At 39.5% G+C, this 13,942-nt stretch overlaps 1 protein-coding gene across 1 annotated transcript; it reads left to right on the forward strand.

The window, feature by feature from the left end:
* Positions 1-1,459: 1,459 nt before the first annotated feature.
* Positions 1,460-13,672, forward strand: LOC103135169 (lysosomal-associated transmembrane protein 4B-like). The gene is made up of 7 exons (XM_007547782.2): positions 1,460-1,772; positions 4,011-4,128; positions 6,247-6,320; positions 6,415-6,537; positions 6,779-6,877; positions 8,385-8,480; positions 11,376-13,672. The coding sequence occupies exons 1-7, from the start codon at positions 1,680-1,682 to the stop codon at positions 11,448-11,450; spliced, it is 678 nt and encodes a 225-aa protein (XP_007547844.1). The 5' UTR covers positions 1,460-1,679; the 3' UTR covers positions 11,451-13,672.
* The last annotated feature ends 270 nt before the right edge of the window (positions 13,673-13,942 follow it).

Raw genomic sequence — 13,942 nt, forward strand, 5'->3', positions numbered from 1 at the left:
CATCTCTCTTTCTCTCTGTCTGTCTCTTTCACCGTCTCTCTCTCTCTCTCCCTCACTCTCTTATCTCTTAGTTCATTTAGGATTTAGCAGCTTTTAATCTCTTACAATCTCCAACATCTCTATGTGCATTCAGCTGCACCACAGTGGATCGTCACAGCATATTCTAACAGTGAGAGGTCACGCTGCGATGGCTGACTGCTCAAAAACGGACTCCTCCTGTTGCTTTTGTAAAGGTGGAGCTCCACTCTCATGATGCCTGAAACTCAGAGGTCTCACTGATTAAAAGCAACAGATGTTATGAACTGATAGATATTAACTAGATTTAAAGTATCCAGTAACAGCTGTGTTTTTCGCAATTTCTGATAACCGAGAGAAATAATTTCCAGAATCTGGATCGCAACGTTGGAGCCCCGTCTCTGCTATGTGGCGGTTCAAAACGTGGATTCGGGAAAAAATGGACCTGAACTTAGACATGTTTGAATTGTGCTTGAGCATTTAATGAGGGAGCTGTGTCATTTCAGAAGAGGAAAATCCCCAATCTGAGTATGACGCAGTTCACCTAACAGAGCTTAGCCCTGTGTTTACTGGTGGCCCAGCTGTCCGGCTTGGTTTAGGCCATCTGCACAGACTGACATGAAATGAAGCCCAATCCCTCAGTTCAGATGTTCCGAAAATTAAAATATCTTTGAGAGACTGTTTGGAAGTGATTTAAGGGCAAAATATCTAAAAATTATCTTTCCGTAGCACTCTGTGCTCAAGTTACTGTTGAAAATATTAATTTAATATATGTTATTATGTATGATTGTAGTTTATTGCACCAAGTACTCTAAGGACACAGTGCTGGTCAAAGTTATTGGAAAGAGAAATTAGATAGATACACGGAGTAAAGGGTGGAAGAAAAATTAATATGCAAAACAAAAAACTTGAGAATGGGGTGGAGGTTCACCTTCCAGCTGATGGAAACCCCTAAATATAAAATATGAACTGCAACAAAGTGGTTTAGATCAAAGAATGCATTTAAAAAAAATAAATACATAACTCAAAGTCCAGACATACAATAAATTCAGTTGAGAATTTGTAGCAAGACTTGAAAATAGATGTTCGCAGTTGCTGTCAAAACAAACTGACCGAACTAGAGCTATTTTGCTAAAGTGTTGGTTACCGCAATAACCGCCCTTCTAGAAAAAGCGTTTAAAAAAAATTGTTTGTAAAATGACAAATGTGAAACGTCCGATAAGGACGAACGCTTTTACGAGATTCTGTTTCTGCTAAAAGGATAAATTGCAAGAAAACGTAACGAGAAAGTTTCAAATTAATATATTGGGATTGTTATTTTTACTACAAAACATTCTCCGTAATCATCATCATCATCATCATCATCATCATCATTCTTCTCTCATTTTGACCCTAAAAAAAAAAAAAAAAAAAAAAAAAATCCTCCCTGGTCACGTGACGGAAGGATAAACCAGATTAACGGTTCTCTCTCCCTCTGCCTCTCCGCTCGCACGACTCCACACTCTGTGGAAAAAAAAAACCCAGTTCAAACGTCCACTGGATGCTGCGCCGGCCGCTTCACCTGCTTCTGACACTGTAGCTTAGAGTATCTTTAATATTATTGTCGGGGAGCAGCATTCATGAATTAACCGCTTAAAAACAAAACCCCACAGCGTTAGTGAAAGATGATTTCGCCGTGGGACCGGTGGTACTCGACGAGCTGCTGCCTCTGCTGCCATGTACGGACGGGCACCATTATTCTGGGAATATGGTACATGGTAAGGTCCAGTCTTTTCCCTATCACTCTGTGGGCACCGAATGTGTAGCAGGGTGGGTCAGTGGAATGTTTTCCAAGTTGGGTAGTAGCTACTAAGCGAAATTGCTGGTGAGTTGTTGTTTTATTTATTTTTTTTTCTACTTTGAAATTTTTCGGATTCCCCCGGTTTAATGAGCTGAAGCGACCGTTAGACGACGACGTTAGCATCCGCCTCGCAGGTGTTTCCCTCCGTTAAACCATCCGTGATCCGCACTAGCTCGAAATCTAAAATCATATTTTACCTGTAATGTTATACACTCATTACAGATTCTATAAAACACTGTTTTATATATATACATATTTTTTTAATTGTTAAATCTTTATTCAGTTTGTGCGGAGCCCTCTAGGGGACATGGGGAAAAAAATATTTTCTTTTGCGTTACATTCCAAAACTTTTGCGTTCTCACAATAAGCTCACTGCGATGTTTGCTGGTCTATTTTGTATGCAGTCACAAATCTTAGTTTAAAATTTCAGATATTTACACATTCAAAGAACCTCAGTGAAAACGTGTTTATTAACTCTTAGATGCCAAAAAAAAAAAAAAACTGATTGAAAATCGATTTATTCACTGCATGTTTATGTCTGTGTAAGGTTGAGATGGAACTGCACATGAAAACGGCCTTTTAAACCATTCAGACTATTAACACAAAAAAGACGCAATAAAAACTGTCAGGTGACTCAGAAATAGTCCAAATAGTTTGGATTTATTTTTATATTTCTTTCCTTCTTACGGAAAGTTTCCATTTATATCATAGGTTTGTGGTGCATTTATGTCCTAAAGAAAAAAAAAAGTACTTAAGATATTTCACAACGAGATATTAACATACATGGAACAACCTTACGAAAACTTTATATAATAGCAGAAAGTACGATGGTCACCGTAAGAAGGCTTACAGTATTCATTTATGTCGCATGAACTGATCAGTACATTATTGCGAGGGAAAGCAAAATAAATAAAAATGCCAATACGTACGTTTGTGATAACTTAAAACAGGTAATTTTCCAAATATTTTTAAAGCATCTAAACCAAATTAAAAGGGCTCCATCTCGAAAACTATACTACATAGATGGATATAGAAGGATGTGGGTACCTGGGCTGTAGCCACTTTTGGTGCCCTGTTCATTAGAAAATTATTTTACTAGGATTTAATACCACCTTTAATTTCCACCTTTTTGATGTTTAAAAACAATGTATTTTAAATTTCTACATTTCAAATACTACTATTGTTTATATTCAAAACATTCCTATATATAAATAAATAACTTAACCTGATATGGGCCTATGAGTATGTATATATAAGTACAATGTTTGCAAAACATGAATTCATTTAAGAAAAGAAAAGAAAAATCTTTGCCTCCCCACCACCCCAAAAAAAAAAAAAAAAATTATGCCTCTGTACACCCTTTCTAAAGTCGGACACAGTCGAGAAAGTTCACAGCCGTGCAAAATTAAACTATTCCAGTAATAGATTTTATAAAATACGGGTTGTGTAAACTTCATTTGGTTCATGAAATTTTTTTTTTTTTTTTTTTTTTAAGGGTTTTTTTTTTTTTTTTTTTTTTTTTTTTTTAAAGGCTTTTTTTTTTTTTTTTTTTTTTTTTTTTTTTTTTTTTGTCTTTTTCCCCCCCAACACCTTTGGGTTTCAGCTTGAAAACTAGCAGGGTAGGAGACAAAATAAGCCTATAAAACTAAACCTTTCCAGGACAGTTTCTTGGTATTTTAAGTAACTGCTTAGTTTTCTCAGAAAGCTTCACCTGGTTTGGTTCTTTTTACGAATTAGGTAACCAGTCTTTAATTTGTCCTACAAAATGTAACAGGTTAAATATAGCTAGTTGCCTCTGTTTTTACTCATAAGTTAATCTGTGGTTTTAAACATAGTTCAGTAAGCTTTGCAAATCCTTGACCTTATTTTATTTAGTTTGACTCCACTACTATTAACAATACTTTAAAATAGAGCCATGGGGATAGAAATAAGGATTTACATTCTAAGAGTGATAAGAGTGGGTTGTTTGTGTGCGATATGTTTTTTGGACCAACTGCAGACGACGGTAATGACATTTTAAAAAAAATAACACCTAAGAGCTGGACTCAATAAGAACAACTAAGGATCACCAAAAATGCCACTATAAATGTGTTAAGCATGTGTTTACTGCACCAGGTGCTGAGTTTGCCGTTATTTCTTTTCTTTCCTCTCTCAGATAATCAATGCGGTGGTCCTACTCATCTTGTTGTCGGCTCTCTATGACCCAGTTCAGTACCGCTACCACCTTACCAGCTCCGAGTTGGGAACTGACATCGATGTCATGGACGATGCAAGTAAGGGCCACGACTTTGTTTTGTGTTTTGAGTTGAGCACTAGTCTGTGATTAGGAGATAACCGCTTTGTGTGTTAATATGGAAACCCAGATCGTGTTCTGAAGTTTTTTGGGGTTTTTTTTTGTTTGTTTGTTTTGCTTTGGTTTTTTGTTACTCAAAAGTGGACATGGATGGTTCCCATGATTCTCCTAGACTCATTGCGTGCCATCTACATCTGGGTTCTTATGTGTCTAGCTGTTCTGCCCAACTGGCAGATTTCCTTTTTCAGAGTGCTGCCCTCAGCACAGACATAGCTGTGTTAGCTGTGCAGCATAGAGAACAAATCAGACTGCATGATGTGTATTTTCAGTTCTCTCCCTGCAGCGACTGTCATCATCACGGTCGCCTCTGGAAGACTTCGGACACCGTCCCGGGCAGCTGATTAAAAATGACTGCTCTAATTCTCAGATTAAAACCGCCATCTTGACTAACTCCCATCCCAACACGTTTGCTCTGCAATGGGCAGAGACCGAGAGCCAATGGGATTGTGTGGACAAAAGCGCCTGACATTTTTATTTTGTTTGCTCTTGTTTTCTTTTGCCATATTTCGCCATCTTTACTGATCATTATACACAGAAATGTTTGTAATAGAAACTTTGGGAACTTGCTGGTAAATTGTGAATCAGCAGCAAATAAATACACAACAAGAGCAATCAATCCCATGATAATGATGAACCTATGTTTGCAAAACCCCATTATTCCACTTTGACCAATAAGAGCGACATGTTTGTATTTTATTATATGACTCTGTATAGTTACTGTGGAATTATCAATGTTGCAGTCTGTGCTAAGGGTATTCGTAAAGTGACACTATGTCTAATTTGACAAAATAATCTTTGTGTAATACTGTTAAACGTAAGGTTTATGTTGGATGACCATAGAGCCTGAACACATTGATATACAGCATGAGAATATTAATGAGTGTAACAGTTTGGAGCCTTGACACAGAGAATACACAGGAGCCCCTATCAGTTTATGCTTTTAGTTCTTCACTGACAGTAGCAAGTGGCTCATCAGTGAGACTTGAGAACGTGTGAGATTTTGGTAAACTTAGCACCTCTGACATCATGTTGGTTGTGATCTGTTCATAGCAGACTGAGGACAGAGGCTCCATATGGTTTTTGTTTTATGAAAATGCAGTTTTCGTCTTCTGTCTAACACCTATGTTATAAGCAATATCGGAAACAGCATTTCCGATATTTATTTTTCTAGGCTTTCTGTTTTGATTGGTCTTCTTTACTATTTGTTTTTCATAAAAGAGGATATATATATATATATATAAAACTGAGCTTTATTAATATAAATAAAATGCTATAAGAGTTGACATTTTGAACTTGCTTTAATGCATAAGCAGCAAGTGTCGTATAAAACTTTCAGAAAGTTTTAAACAACTAATGACTAATAAGCACAAACTCTTTAAATTTAGCTAGGATTAAAAATAGCTAAGCCTAAGCCGTCTTCTTTCAGTAATAATCTCCATGGTGAAGAGTGTTGTTAGTGGGACCTTTCAGCGCTGTTGTATGGTGGAATTACAGATTGAAAAAAACATCAGATTTATTTAGTTTCCATTCAGCTGATCACTGATCAAGACCAGTCAAACAAAAAGTCATCTGATTTCTGTCACCGTGCATTTTCCTGTTACATCTCTGGTGCATAAGTTTACGCAAGTTTGCTATTAAATTAAATCTTCTGCTTATTTTGAATGTTTTTAATAAAATAAAAAAAAATCCCAACCATTTAAAAGCAATAGCCTTTTTAGAATAATACATCAAACTATAACAATATATATATAAAAAATAGATGTTTCTTAAACACCAAAACTGGTCTTTTGACCAACATGTGTTGCAGAATGAAATATGCTTACAGTGTTAATTACACAAATTATTTAAGCCGTCCACGGATTACTTTAAGAAAAACAATCATCATTTATTGCACCAGTCAGTAGAAATTGTGCTGATCACCAACATGCAGCATCTTGAGTCACAGTCCTTAAGGAAGGCATGAATTTATTATTTTTCATCTGTAAACTGTCCTTCTAATGTTATTTTGTCTTTTGTTTTTCGCTTTCATTTCCTGCAGACATCTGCATTGCAACTGCAATATCCCTTCTCATGATTCTCATATGCGGCATGGCAACATATGGTGCTTACAAGGTAGAAGAACGCGCAACGCCGACGTGAAACAGACCCCAATCTGGATTTAACAGAAAATGAGTTTCTCTGTTTAATCCTAATCTCTCCCTCATAGCAACACGCTGCTTGGATCATTCCATTCTTCTGCTACCAGATCTTCGACTTTGCCCTTAACACACTGGTGGCCATTAGTGTGGTGGTTTATCCCAACACGGTGCAGGACTACCTTCAACAGCTGGTGAGCAGCAGCTCAGTAAATCTCAAACACCCGCTCTAGAGGTTCTTGTGTTATTTTTTAAAACTGCAGTGAGACAGCAGTTTTTTTTTTTTTTTTTAACTGTAGAATCATTTAGTGAAATTAACACGTTAAATTAAATATTAGCCATGCAGAATAAGTGATCATTGTTGACCTCCTTGATTTAAAGATGCTTTTGTTCTTGATTTCTTTTTCTTTTTCTTCCTCTGCGTGTCTTGTCCAGCCGGGGACATTCCCTTACAAGGAGGACATCATGTCCACAAACAATATGTGCCTAGTCTTTGCAGTCCTGCTCTTCATTGGCTGCATCCTCTCCTTCAAGGTAGGCGCTTCTCGAAGCTAAAAATGTTTGAGAATATCTGTGAACAAACAGAAGACTAAGGAACATAGCTGACAGCTCAGGAATACATTTTTCTCCCATTACTTTGTGTTGGTCTATCGCATAAACAATAAAAAAAAAATAATAATAAAAAATTGAAGCTTGTAGTTGTAACGTGAACAAATCTAAAGAGCATGGATCCTTTTGGAAAAGGCCTGCCGTCAGAGAGCAGAGGGTCGTGGACGTCAGGAATCCAACTCTTGTCAAACCGATTCTCCCTTCATGCACGGATGACTCTCCAGGCGCAGCTACACTCCGAGGCTCTCGGACGTGATCGGGCATAAAGTTGCAGTCATCTGTACAATCAAATCAAGTCGTTTCTCCTCTAAGCCGAGATTAGAACCGTTGTCGGCGGATATCCGAAGCCAGAGCCGGGGTTTTTATGACAGGAAGCAGCCACTGGAAAACAGCCCGCAGTCAAAACAGTTAGAGATGTCGTGCCTTTGACAGTGAACTTGGTTCAGCTTATGGAGTCCATGCTGGAAAACGATGCGCTCGTGACACGGGCCGCCGTATACAAGGACGGCATATAATTGCTGCCGTTCTTTGTACAGAGCATCGAGACCCGCAGAAAGCACCAGATGCTAACGCTCAAGGACTCCTTAGTGAGCACCTGCTGACGTTCCTCCTCCAGCCAACATCCTTCACTTGACTGCACTTGGCAGAGATGACACTGGCAGATGGGGGGGGGAAAGGAAGAGCTGGATTAAAAAAAAAAAAAAAGATGATAGAAGATGAAAGAAAAGACGATTTAGGAAAGAGGAAGATTTAAATGTCTTGAGTTGACTGGGTTGAAAAGGAGATGCAGAAACTTGAAGGAAAGAGGGTTTTTGTTGTTGTTGTTTTGGAGTGATTCTCGTGAGATCCAATAAGAAATGCATCAAACGCAAACCACAAGAAAGAAAATGCACATTCGCACTCCGCGTACAGTTGATTAAAAGAATAAAATTGTGGACAGAAAAGCAACGCGAGGAATAACAACGAGTTGACGAGCGAGGCAACGTTTCAAACTCGAGCAAATTGATGCCGACTGCTTGAGTTGACCTTACACGGAGAGGGAGGTTCGGCTCAGCAGATGGTAAAGTGATTGGCTTGCACTCTGCTTGGCTTCCTGGTTGATTGCTCCCAGTGCTGGCAGGGGCACCGACTCAGCAGGCTAATCACACACACACACAAGGAATCTGCTCTTCTTCTGCCAAGTCAGAGACCTCCCTTTCATTCAGGTATAGTCTCAGTGAAGCAAGACATGCCTGTTAAGTGGCTTCTGGTAGAATGGCGAAGGCTCAGTAAGGACGAGGAAACGATCCAGAAGGTTCTAATAACGCCGTCACATGTCACTCTCTAACCCACCTTCGTGAATATATTCACAACAAAACATCATCAGCATAACTGAAGGCTCTTTGCGTGTTAATACTTTTGTTTGGTTTATCCTTTTACTTCCTGTGTGCAGGCCTACCTGATTGGCTGTGTGTGGAACTGCTACAGATACGTGAGCGGCCGAGGCACCACGGAAGTCCTGGTTTACGTCACAACAAACGACACGACGGTGAGTCGCCGTCTCTCCTCTCCTCTCCTCTCTCAACGTGTTCAGGTTTTATTTACACGGTAAGAGAGGTCACGCTTCTGCCTGAAAGGCTCTTTGTAAGCCGCCGTCGCTTGAGCTGCGATTCACAAAATTCAGGCACAGTTATTGTCTGATTGTGGTTACGATGGAAATCCACATCTAAGACTGAATTCAGGTTTAGAGTTTACAGCACCATGTCGAATACCTGCCCAGGCAAAGACGTGGAAAGAGTTCAGAAATAATTTGGCGTGGCATAAATCTGACCACAAAAAAAAAAAATTGTTTTTAAATATATTCCATTTTTTTATTAAAGATTTTTATTAAAAGAAGGTGAAGTTGTCGCTTTGTGTTGCAAGATCAGCTTAGAAATACTAAGCAGTGGAGTATGAACTGAAATTAGTTTTAGTTTTAATTCAGGCTGGAATTTATAATTAAGATCTAGTGGTGGAAAAAGGTGAAAGCTTGAAATATTGTCTTCCTTTTCTCTTTGTTACCTAAACAACTTTTACCTGCTGAGTTACAGTTTTCTGGGAAGCGGGCGGCAGCTTCCCAGAAAACTGGGTCTGAGTCTCTGTTATTTCATTTCGTCCTCCATCTGTTTGATGGGAACCTGAACTGGAGATTTGTTCAAACGTCTTGTGTTGAGTAATTGCGCGGAAATAATTGTTGTAAATAGAAGCGCAGCTGCGTAGACTGTGTACCGCGTGGTGAATCCGGCCTGATTCGGTGTTTAGTTGTTGTTCGGTCGGACTCGGCGATCTGATAGTCGACGGGTTTCTGCTGGCTTCTCCTGAGGAGGTGTTGCCGTTCCGTTTCTCTCCCCCTCAGCGTGAACGCCGTTTGTTTCTAAGAGGCTTTAGCGCGGTCATGGTTTCCATGTGTCTGTCGTGTTTATAATCCTCCAACCTGATAGGTAAGACATTAATCTGCCTCACACCCCCGGTCGACTCCATGCGCAGCACTTTATCTGTCTGTCACTTTGTCCTTGTGCTCCGGTGGCCACCCTTCACGCTGATGACGCTTTCCCCTCTTAAGCACACGACTCCGTTTACAGCTGCTAATCCGGCAGGCTCTGATGTCGCACCGTGCATCATGCGGGCCTTCGGCAAACATTAGACATGTTCCAGTTACTGTTTTCACTCCTGGATAACGAAAGGAGAAAACGTTCTGATTGTAGTTTGGAGCTTCTGAACTGCTTTGGCCCAGAGAGACTTCCATTTACTTGCAAAATAGCTTAGAAGTGAAATGGAAATACACAAAACACAAGCAAATAAGGAAAACATCTCACGAAACCACACATGCAAATTATCACAGTCGACAGTGAAGGCAACAACAGAGTGGCCGAGGACACAATAAAACTAATAGACTCAATACAGACCAGTTGTTATTTTGAAGCTGCACCTTTTCTGTCATTCTTACTATTATATAGGGACAAAGGATAGTAAACAAAAATAAGTGTTACCAAAGGAGAGTAATGATATTGTTGATTGTGTATGTTAAAAACTGAGGTAGTTTTTAACATACTGGTGATGCTTTCCTACTTTGCTTGTAATTTTTATTTTGTAAAGGCTGTTTTTGAATACATATTTTAAAATTTTAAATATATTCATAAAAAAAAAAAAAGCCATAAGTGAATTAAAAGGGTAGTCAAAGTTCTGAAGTAACCAGGCCAGTTGAAGGCCACAGCATCTGCTGCTTGCATTTTAATCACAGTCGTATGAAAGAGCAATTTGTTCCTGAATGCAGCAGAGATCTGTGGCAAACAGCAAGGTTAATCCAATTCTAGATTGGACTAAAAACACACTAAAACATGCTTTTATCTCTGCATTAACTCTGCCCGCTGATAAATAAAGCACTCTGGTTTTTTTGGGGGGGGGTTTTACCAATGAAAAGCCAAGAGTGTTCAAATAGCTTTTTTCGCAGCCTTCGGACATTAAGCACCCAGCTGCTTCCTCCTATCTGTTGTGCTTTTCTATAAATGCCATTAAAATTCACCAGGGTCATCCCCCTCTCTCTTCCTCTCCTCTTCCCCCTCCTCTCTCCACATAGCTCTTCCTGCGCTCCCTTCTTCTGGAAGCGTTACATAACTGTCTGCTTGTCTACTTCGTTTCAAATCCTAGCCGTGATGAGTTCGCAGGGCCTCTCCGACTGTTTCTCCCAGCGCACTCTCTCGCTCTCTGAATTAGCGGCAGTGCTGGTTTTATAACTTCGTTCATAGAGAAAGACCTCTGACAGAGAGCGGCTCACAAGCCGGCCTTGTGTGTGACGCTTCCTTAGAGCTGGTTCTGCGATCTGTAAAATGACCATCTCCCAGGGCGATGGGAGGAAACCAGAAACTTTAATTAATCACTTACTTCTTTGTCTCCTTCATTCCCAACTTTCCTTTTGGTCTTTTCTCTCTGTTTTTTGTTTTTGACGTTTTGTTTAGAAAGAAATCCGACATCACCTTTGGACACGTTTTTTATTTTCTAGGTTAAAATTTTCATTGACATATCAGAATCTTCTTAAAATAGAAAGTGTAGGGTGCGGGAGAAAACAATTATCTCAGAATTAAACTCATTGTTGTCTATTTTAATTTTTTTTTTTTTTATTTCAAATTTAGTAGTGAATAGATAGGACCACACACATCCAGCAACTTTGGTTGCACCACTTCATTCAGTTTGGCTAAAAACAACAATGTGTTTTGAAGAAAGATTTGATTGTGGCCTGTTCTTCTGAGATTGGATTTCCTTTTTTTTAGATTCCAGATTAGGTAAATGGGAAACAATCTCCTAAAGAGTTTATTTTTTACTTGCAGTGAACCTCTATCTAGATTAAAAATGAGAGTTTCCGTTAAATTTGGAGTCGCTGAGCTTCAGTTCTTTGTTTCCAACGCAGGTCCTGCTGCCGCCGTACGAGGAAGCGGTGACCATCCCGCCGAAGGACCCCCCTCCTCAGTACATGGAGGCATGAGAGACGACCTCGCTGCTGAATTAGACACCCAAACAAACACCTTCCACATCTACTCCTCAACAGTAGGATCCCAACTCAGGCTGCAGTAACATGTCATGCCCACGTTTTTTTTTTTTTTGTTTTTTTTCTAGATGCCAGTTTCAGCCTGGATTCCTGTCAAGTTTAGCTTAGATGAAACTGACCTTGACGTAACTTTGCTACTTCCTCCCGCCCCCCACCCCTAGTTTGTTGTGACGCATCGTCTCCTCCAAGGACAGCGTGACCGTTCCCACCAGTGCTCCCTGCAGGCAGCTGCTCTTCCCTGGAAGCATCTGAACTCTTGGCACTGCCAGAACGCTCTGACCCAACTTTATTTAAATTCCCTTCTTTTTCTTTTTTTTTTTCTTTTTTTTTTTTTCTTCTCCCGCTTAAATTAAAAGCTGCACCCGCTTGGCCGCCAACTGTTAAACCCCGATACTGTGAATCAAACCCTGGTGTCTTTGAATAGAGACTTACTACGTGACGATGGATGAGAGACAAAGAAGGGTGTGACAGGAAAAACAACAAATGTTATCAGTAAAATAGCACTTTTAAAAAAGAAAAACAAGTAGTTTGCAAATTTTCTTCAATGAATGTAACGTCAGGGTATTTTTGTATGACTTTTTGTATTACGGTGAAAACCGACGGAGGGGGGAACACGAGAAGTGTCGTCTGTTATAACTGGAATATTAACTTGTGTCACTCATCCTGTGGGAAGGTATGCAGAAAAAAAAAAACAACAAAAAAATGTCTTCTTTGTGTTTACCCATCAACTACTAGTGGAACCGTCATCCAAGCCACTGGTTTCTGTCCCAGTATTCCAGTTTGCCTTCCTGTCTTTTCCTCGATCTAACACGGTGTAACGCCTGGATGCGAGAGCTGTTTACAGAACGACCCCTGGCAGATCCACAACCGAATAGGGAGTACACGGGAACTAAAGTGAGCACGTGAGGTGAAACGTTGTCAGCAGCATCGACTGTGTCTCTACGGTCTCACAGAGTTACAATGTGACCTTTAGCTAACAGGGCTTAGCCGGACCAAGGGTATCTTCCTGCAAAGACCGCATGACGTGCTGCTGTAACTCGCATCCTTGTATTTGTTTGCGTGCTGCACATATTATGCAATTACCCCCCCCCCATCCGTCTTCAGCGCTCAGTGATATTCTGTTCATACGAGATGTTGGAGTCAGCTCAATATCAGCGGATGAAGATGAAACTGTGGCGACAGACAATTAGGAGAAGTAGATGTGCAGTAAATAATCAAGTGTTTTTGTCTGAATCAGTCGTATTTATAAGTGCATCTCAATAAGTTAGAATATGGTCAAAAAGTTTATTTTTGTAATTCGATTTTAAAAATTATAAAAAAAATTTTTTTTTTGTTATGACATACACAGTCATGGAGAAGCCTGCTAGCGTGACAGTTTGTCAAGGTCAATGCTAAAGAAGTGGGTTGTTCACACAGTGATTATTAAAACATTTTACCAGAAAGTTTAGTGGAAGGGGAAAAAAAAAACACAACCACCACATCTTTAAGAGGGTTGTCAAGGAAAGACCCATTGAAATGTTTGGGGATGATTCTGAATTAAAAGTCCTTATTTTATCTTATAAAATATCATAATTTAAAAAATTTACATTTTGGAGGTTCATTAGTTATTAAAATTATTAAAATAAGCAGAAATAAACATTTAAAATCACCCAGAAGTTGGACCTTTTGAATCAGATTCCTGCGTTAACTTTTCGGTGATATTGTGACGCGTTGACATGCACCTGCATCACACAGGCTACGCACCTGTTCGGTCTCATTCTGCTCCATTTCATACTTGAATCCTGGTCTCATTAATCTCCCCCATGCCTCTGCTAATCCTCCAGTACTCGGACTGTAAACGCACTTTAAAGTCAGCTTTGGGCCGCTGGAAGCCGATGTGTGTTTTTTTGGCTCGTCTTTACCTGACTGTGCTGTAGGTAGCCGTCTCCCGATGTGACCCGGTTTTGCAAACTGTACCCGCTAATGGTTAGACGTGTCATAAGTCCATGTTTGCATCGTGTGAAAGTAGCAGAACCGACAGACTTTCAGACGTATGTGAACCACTTTGTTTTCAGAGGCTTAATGGATGGATGGATTTATCCTGTCAGGACTTCTGCCTCTCCTTTTGTTGGATCTGCATGAGCTCATGTTTTCAAGTATGAACAATAAAACTTGAAATCAACCTGTGTTGGTTATTATTTATTGACTTGTTGCAGCTGTTGATTCTGTGAATTAATGGAGAATAAGAAGATAGCCATAAACGACCCCTTGTCACATCATATTAGTGTGTTAGAGTAGGAATGTAGCACTGGTTTTTGACATACCAGTTTGTAAAATTTTCAGTAGGTTTATCCAGATTGGAATTGAATTATCTGCTTTTCTTTTCTTTGTAGAAATAAATCTAAAATTGCCCTAAGTAGTTACTAATGTTTTGTTAGCTCTTTGTCATT

Source organism: Poecilia formosa, unplaced genomic scaffold, assembly GCF_000485575.1.
Source record: "Poecilia formosa unplaced genomic scaffold, Poecilia_formosa-5.1.2 Scaffold21, whole genome shotgun sequence".
In the NCBI taxonomy this organism is placed as follows: Eukaryota; Metazoa; Chordata; class Actinopteri; order Cyprinodontiformes; family Poeciliidae; genus Poecilia; species Poecilia formosa.

Coding starts and splice junctions, on each gene's coding strand:
- LOC103135169 (XM_007547782.2), top strand. CDS start 1,680: ATGATTTCGCCGTGGGACCGGTGGTACTCGACGAGCTGCTGCCTCTGC. Junction 6,321..6,414: donor CAACATATGGTGCTTACAAG/GTAGAAGAACGC, acceptor TCTCCCTCATAG/CAACACGCTGCTTGGATCAT. Junction 8,481..11,375: donor TCACAACAAACGACACGACG/GTGAGTCGCCGT, acceptor TTTCCAACGCAG/GTCCTGCTGCCGCCGTACGA.